This window comes from Camelina sativa, chromosome 18 (assembly GCF_000633955.1).
Source record: "Camelina sativa cultivar DH55 chromosome 18, Cs, whole genome shotgun sequence".
NCBI lineage: Eukaryota > Viridiplantae > Streptophyta > Magnoliopsida > Brassicales > Brassicaceae > Camelina > Camelina sativa.
In genome coordinates this window covers 15,058,348-15,065,560 of record NC_025702.1, presented here as the reverse complement: position 1 = coordinate 15,065,560, position 7,213 = coordinate 15,058,348, and the positions used below count along the sequence as shown (strand labels likewise).

The 7,213-nt window shown below is 37.1% G+C and overlaps 2 protein-coding genes and 1 non-coding gene across 3 annotated transcripts; 2 read left to right on the top strand and 1 right to left on the bottom strand.

The window, feature by feature from the left end:
• Positions 846-917, bottom strand: TRNAP-UGG. Its single transcript has one exon. It is a non-coding gene; the product is annotated as a tRNA-Pro (tRNA).
• Positions 1,070-4,067, top strand: LOC104761737 (histone acetyltransferase type B catalytic subunit). Its single transcript, XM_010484851.2, has 10 exons — positions 1,070-1,274; positions 1,383-1,424; positions 1,868-1,977; positions 2,086-2,154; positions 2,260-2,298; positions 2,396-2,472; positions 2,587-2,674; positions 2,804-2,885; positions 2,985-3,142; positions 3,227-4,067. Exons 1-10 carry the CDS (start codon positions 1,196-1,198, stop codon positions 3,878-3,880), a joined length of 1,398 nt encoding a protein of 465 aa, XP_010483153.1. The 5' UTR covers positions 1,070-1,195; the 3' UTR covers positions 3,881-4,067.
• Positions 4,307-7,205, top strand: LOC104763532 (zinc protease PQQL-like; the record flags this gene model as incomplete). The annotated part of the gene is made up of 10 exons (XM_010486888.2): positions 4,307-4,571; positions 4,920-5,166; positions 5,252-5,377; positions 5,462-5,599; positions 5,708-5,842; positions 5,935-6,192; positions 6,271-6,408; positions 6,495-6,564; positions 6,662-6,875; positions 7,154-7,205. Coding segments are annotated over exons 1-10 (1,596 nt in total), but the record flags the coding sequence as incomplete, so codon positions are not given.

The window sequence follows — 7,213 nt, the reverse complement described above, 5'->3', positions numbered from 1 at the left end:
TTTTTTTTTTTTTTTTTTTTAAATATGAGGACAAGTTGAGGAAGGTGGGAAAAATTGGTTGCAATTTAATAACCGAAATTTAAAAACTAAAACTGAATATAACTTTTTTATAGGATGATTAGTTTTTATTATTTTAAAAAATTGAAACTAAATTGGATATAATGCATACAAAATAATTTTTCATTGATGCAATTTTAAATATTATTATTTTATATTTGTAATTTTTATGTAAATTAAAAACATACGTCAATATAACCAAACCATACTAAATTTAATTAATTTTTTTAATATATTCCAAACTTTAATATAACTAATCACAATCAAATTATTGTATTCACACATGAAAATGTTTTCTGATAATTATTTCTCTTATCAATTACCAAGTTAACTTGATTCAAGAAAATAACAATAATGAATTTGAATATAGTTAGAACATCAGAAGAAAAAAACAAAAAATTTGTTTTCAATGACTTTGCACAACTTTTGGCTTTAGATTCAAGCTGGTGTTATTAAGGTCTTATTTTGTTGGATTCCTAGCTATAACTTCGTCAAAATCTTTATTTTTTTGTAATCATTTTTCTATATTCAATCTACTTCAGTCAATAAACTTATTTTATTTATTTAGTTATATTTTTTTGTAGTATAATTGTTCATTTTAGATCCTATAAACATATTTTTGGACTTTTTAAATAAGTTATCGACATGCTCAATGGGAATCAATAAACTTCCCTATTATAATTGGATACAAGAAAACAAGTGTTACCGAGATTAGTATCAAGAAGCTCAATTTCGTTGGACACCAAGAACAACTGATGAATGTGTTAAAAAGAACTTCATAAACAAATGGGGCGTTCCGAGAATCGAACTCGGGACCTCTCGCACCCAAAGCGAGAATCATACCACTAGACCAAACGCCCTCATTTGAACATGTTTTAAACATAAAAAATATATTCGTCAAGATAAAGCTGAATTAGGTTTTCCATTTTGGGCCTTTAACGGGCCTTGCTAAAAAGTCACGTGCGGATCATGTGGTGTGTATTTCTCCATCTGCAATGCGCTCATAACATTTACATAAAAGAGCCCTAAAGCTGACTGACTGTGTATCATCATCGCTCTCTCCGCATTTTCCCATTAACCCTCCAATTTTCCCGCCTTAGTCTCACTCTCTTCCCGCCTTAGTCTCACCGGAGAATCCATGGTTCAGAAGAAACAAGCCGCCGCCGGTCCAGGTACCGAGCCTAAGAAGCGTCGTCGTGTCGGTTTTTCTCCCGCCGGTGAGTCATTTCTGTTCTTGTTTGTTTTTTTTTCCCTGTTCTCGCGATTACCCCACTTGCGTAGCTCTGATTTCGTTTTTTTTTCTTTAATCCGTTTCTTATGTGAAGATGCTGGTGTGGAGGCTAACGAGTGCATCCAAATTTATCTCGGTGCGTATTTTGATTTTGGATCATTTCAGTTTGATTTTTGGGGATATAGCTTCGTACGGAAATTAGGGTTTCGTATCCTGCTTTCGACTTCCGTGTTTGTAGTTCTTTTTTTTGGTTTTTCCGACGAAGTTTGTTGCAATTCGTATATGAAATGAGTGTAATCTTCGTTATTAGAACATTATGAGACGAATTGTTGTGATTTAGTCCCTTCCTCTGTGTCATGTCACAGTACTCAAATTGGTATCAGTTGGTAGTTCTCTGATGTTGAACATGTAGAGCATATCTATATACTGAGGTTTTGTTGATTAAGATGTTTATCTTTTTTTGCCATATGATGTTAGCTCAATGAGTCATAAAAGTATTTTCTGTGTGAAGCTTCTTTAAGGTTTGTTTGTTGTTACATAAGTTTTGACGTTTGTTTTTTGTGATGGGTGATTTTCTAGTTTCTAGCAAAGAGGAAGTTGATTCCCCTGACATTTCGTGCGTGAAGCCAGTTGACTTGAATGATTTCATTGATGGAGATGGCAAGATATATGGTTACCAAGGTTTGAAGGTAATGTGGATTGACCATGACATTACTTTACTCTTTCTTGATTTTCTTGTTTCCGTTGTTGTAATTCTGTTCTGACATAATCTGGCTGACGATTTCATTTTGATTCAGATAAATGTATGGATCAATAGCATCTCATTACATTCATATGCTGATATTACATACCAGAGCACAACCAACGTAAGTCTTGATTCTATATGTTGGATTGTTTTTTATATGGCTTTCTTATAATGAAACTAATCTTGGAGCATCATTATCATGTTATCTTTTGGTATGTGTTTCAAGGGAGACAAAGGCATCACGGACCTGAAATCTGCTTTACAGGTACCAATCAACTTTGATGTCTCACCCTTTCTGAGATACCTGCTTTTTTTTTTTGCTGTTCTTTTATTACTCTGATTGTCTGCTTCATTCATCCCAGAACATATTTGCTGAGACCATCGTTGATAACAAGGAAGAATTTCTGCAAACCTTTTCAACACAGAGAGATTTTATCAGGTGCATACCTGCTGAATGCTTTCATACTATTTCGAACTTGTTCCCAAATTATTTAACATAGGTTTATCTTTGTAGTGTCTGTATAATGTTAAACATTTTTGTTGATTGTTCTAGAAATATGGTCACGGACGGAGAGGTAATGCAATCTGGAGCGACAGATGGAAGCAGCAATAATGCTGAAGTGGTTTCTTCAGATCTCCAGGTAGGTTTTGCTTGATATGTTTCATGTATCCTATAATCTTAATAAGTTTGAGCAAACTAGTTTAATATGCTTTCATCAGCTGTGAACTGCAGATTTATTATGATATAAATTATGGTTGATTATCCTCAGGTTATACGGATGCAAATTGGTTCTCCAAATGCTGGACTCCTCTATAGCCGATTGGTACCTCTTGTTCTTCTTTTTGTTGATGGTATATACCCATCCACCTTTGCTCTTTCAAATTATCTTGAAACTTTTTTTTTCCCTCTAGTTAGTACTAACAATACATTGGTCCATTCTTTATGATCAGGCAGCAACCCGATTGATGTCACTGATCCTGACTGGCATTTATATCTCTTAATTGAAAAGAAAGAGGACAAGGAAGATCCTTTGTATCGAATTGTGGGCTTTACTGCTATCTATAAATTCTTTCGTTATCCTGACAGGTTACGGATGCGACTCAGCCAGGTATAACAATATATATAGCCCAACTATCTCAATCCTTCTTGCAGTCATATTGATGTAACTGTTTATGTTGTGTTTGGATTTCAGATCCTGGTCTTACCGTCCTTTCAAGGAAAAGGACTCGGAACCTATCTCATGGAGGTAGTAAACAATGTGGCTGTAGCAGAAAATGTTTACGATTTGACAGTGGAAGAGCCATCTGAAAAGTTCCAACACATTCGCACTTGCGTCGACATTAACCGCTTGCTCACTTTCGATCCAATCAAACCAGCAATTGATTCAGCTGTTCAGACTCTCACAAAAGGAAAACTATCGAAGCGAGCTCAGATACCTCGATTCACCCCACCTTTGAACGCCATCGAGAAAGTCCGCGAATCTCTGAAGATTAACAAGAAACATTTTCTCAATTGCTGGGAGATTTTGATTTATCTTGCACTTGATCCTATCGACAAGTACATGGAAGATTACACATCTGTCATCACGAACCATGTGAGAAGCGACATCCTGGGAAAAGATATAGAAACTCCAAAGAAACAGGTCGTTGATGTTCCAAGCGAGTACGAGCCAGAAACATCGTTTGTGGTTTTCAAATCACTGAATGGAGAAGAAGGTAATACCAATGTTCAAGTTGATGAAAACAAACCAGATCAAGAGCAGCAGCTGAAGGAACTGGTTGATGAAAGGATTCGTGAGATCAAGTTGGTTGCTGAGAAAGTCTCTAAGGTTTGTCCAAAGGCGTGAGTTCCAATCAGAACACTTTATGAGAGTGTTTTCTTATCAGAAGCTTTTTGTTGAATGATCAAAACTATATGTGATCTTCAGAAAGACAAACCTGTTTGTATTCGTTTTGTAGTGGAGGAGGTTGAGTAAACTAATGTACTTCCGGATTAGTGGTTTCGTCCGGTTATATTATTATTGGTACAATTTACATCGTTACCTCGTAAACTGCGGTTCAATTAAGACTGTCGACGATAATTGGAATATTCCGATCGAATTTTAGCAAAAACTGGAATTCTGGTTAAGGAAACCAATGCTGGTCGTATTAAAATTACCGGGCGAACCGGTTGTCAAGACCAAAAAAAAACATAAGAAGAACAAATCTCGAAGGTGGGACTAATTCTGCCGTCTCCAAAGGCAGAAGAATTTGTTTTGTGTTCTGTTTTGACAGAGTGAGGGAGAGAGAGAGAGAGAGAGAGAGAGAGAGAGAGAGAGAGATGGATTTGATTGCGGGAGAGAGCTCGAAGAAGGTCTTGAGGAAACATGGATTCAGGTCGCTGAAACTGATGAGTGTGGACATGGAACAAGAACTCGGTAACGAGCCTGAGCCTTTTGGTGCTGATTATGGAAGACTCGATAATGGTCTTGTCTACTATGTTCGTCGAAACTCAAAACCAAGGATGAGAGCTGCTCTAGCTCTCGCCGTTAAAGTCGGGTAGCTCTTCTTCTTCTTCTTCTTCTTCTTCTTCGATTTTGACGACATTTGAATTTGATTTGTTTCTTCGTTGATGAATTGAATTTACTGTTTATTGAGTTTTTCTCACTGAGTTTTAGGGTTCTCTCTTTGGTTCTGAGTCGAATTGTTGATGTATTTGGTCACTGTGCAGTGTTGATCTAACTTTGATTTGATTTGTGACTTTTTTTTATGAACAGATTTGTGACATGCATTAATATATTCGTAGTGTATGAGCATAAGAGAGAACTGGGATGAAGTTTAGTTGAATGATGCAATGTTTTGATTACGCGTTAAATGATGCTGACACAGTTTTTGGTTTATTGGCAGTTCAGTTTTGGAAGAGGAGGATCAGCGTGGTGTTGCTCATATTGTAGAGCATCTTGCATTTAGTGCGACAACGAGATATACAAACCATGATATTGTCAAGTTCTTAGAGAGCGTCGGAGCAGAGTTTGGGCCCTGTCAAAACGCAATGACCACAGCGGATGAGACTATCTATGAATTGTTTGTCCCCGTTGATAAGCCTGAATTGTTATCACAGGCTATTTCCATTTTAGCAGAGTTCAGCTCCGAGGTAATGTCTCTGTGACTCTGTCTCATCCATTTCTTTTTGTTTCATTTTTTTTTGTCTGTCTGAAATCTGTACTCGGTTTGTTTAGATTCGAGTCTCGAAGGAAGATTTGGACAAAGAAAGAGGTGCTGTTATGGAAGAATACCGAGGGAATCGGAATGCTACTGGAAGGATGCAAGATTCACATTGGCAGCTGATGATGGAAGGTTCAAAGGTATGTGATGTTTATTGTTAGTCCTTTTTGCAGTTTAAGAGAGACTTCAATGTGTTCTTAAATAAGACTTTCATTTGACTGCAGTATGCTGAACGTTTACCTATTGGGTTGGAGAAAGTGATTCGATCTGTTCCTGCTGCAACTGTGAAGCAATTTTACCAGAAGTGGTATCATTTATGCAATATGGCAGTTGTGGCTGTTGGAGATTTTCCAGATACAAAGGTACCACGATTTTCATTTATGACTATGCTATCACTTTTGTTCCCTGGCTATTCAAGCATTTATGATTATGTTGTAAGGTCAGAATTTGTTGATAATCCTTGTTTCTAGACTGTAGTTGATTTGATAAAGACACATTTTGAGGACAAGAGATCAAGTAGCGAGCCTCCACAGATACCAGTGTTTCCTGTTCCTTCTCATGAAGAGACACGATTTTCGTGCTTTGTTGAGTCAGAGGCAGCTGGGGTTAGTCAAATTTAACTCTCTGAACGTCTTCCATATTAGCATGATGTCAATTTCGTAACTACTAAGCTTCTTTTGTGGTCTTTGGCTTGTAGTCTGCAGTAATGATTAGCTATAAGATGCCTATAAGTGATCTGAAGACAGTGAAAGATTATAGGGATATGCTTGCAGAGTCAATGTTTCTACATGCTCTTAACCAGAGACTGTTCAAAATATCTCGTAGAAAGGACCCTCCATTTTTTGCGTGTTCTGTGGCTGCTGATGTCCTGGTGAGCCCATTGAAGGCCTATATAATGAGTTCTTCTTGTAAAGAGAAAGGAACTCTTGCATCTCTAGAGTCTATGCTTCTCGAGGTCTCTTCTCCTTTCCCTCTCTTCCAAGTTTTCTTCACTTTCTTCTTCCACCCCTTTATTGGTTCACTTGTGTTTTAGGTTGCTAGGGTGCGCCTTCACGGATTCTCGGAGCGTGAAATATCTGTTGTTCGGGCTCTCATGATGTCCGAGATTGAATCTGCTTATCTGGAACGTGATCAGGTCCAATCAACGAGCTTGCGGGATGAATATATACAGGTAAAATCTGTGATGAACTTTAATACTCAGCATTCTGTCTTTCCCATCTACAAAAATCTTGCTTAAACATGTTTTTCATCTTGCAGCATTTCCTTCACAAGGAACCTGTTATTGGGATTGAATACGAGGCACAACTTCAGAAGACTCTTCTACCCCGTGAGAACATGCATACTCTGCTTATAGAGTGTAGTCACTATAGTACCATTTTTGTTATATAACTCGTATAAATTATATTGGTTCCTCTTTGATGCAGAAATATCAGCGTCAGATGTAGCCAGATACTCTGAAAAGTTAAGAACATCATGTGGTTGTGTGATCAAGACAATGGAACCTAGATCTGCTGCTACGATTGATGATTTGAGAAATGTTGTCTCAAAGGTTAATAGTCTTGAAGAAGAAAAGATGATTGCTCCATGGGATGAGGAAAAGATTCCAGAAGAAGTTGTCGATGAGAAGCCAACTCCAGGGTAAGGTCTTCTTTACTTTTGGATATTGGTTCTACTGACTGTAGTTTTCAGAGTGAATAGAGATCCTAAAAAACTATCTTTGTGCAATTATCAATTTCCTCGAGAGCTGACTAGTTATGAAGAGTTTTCTGAAGAAACAAAATAACATCCTATCGTATCTCTTAAGTCTTTTACGAAACTAAATGTTGTTAAACTAAAAAGTAGACAAAGCTCAACTGACATGCATATATTTTTTTCATTTCTTATTATTTATCATCTGTCACTAATGCTCAATGAAGGGAGGTTACTCACCAGCTTGAATATCCAGAAGTTGGGGTTACAGAATTGACGTTATCAAA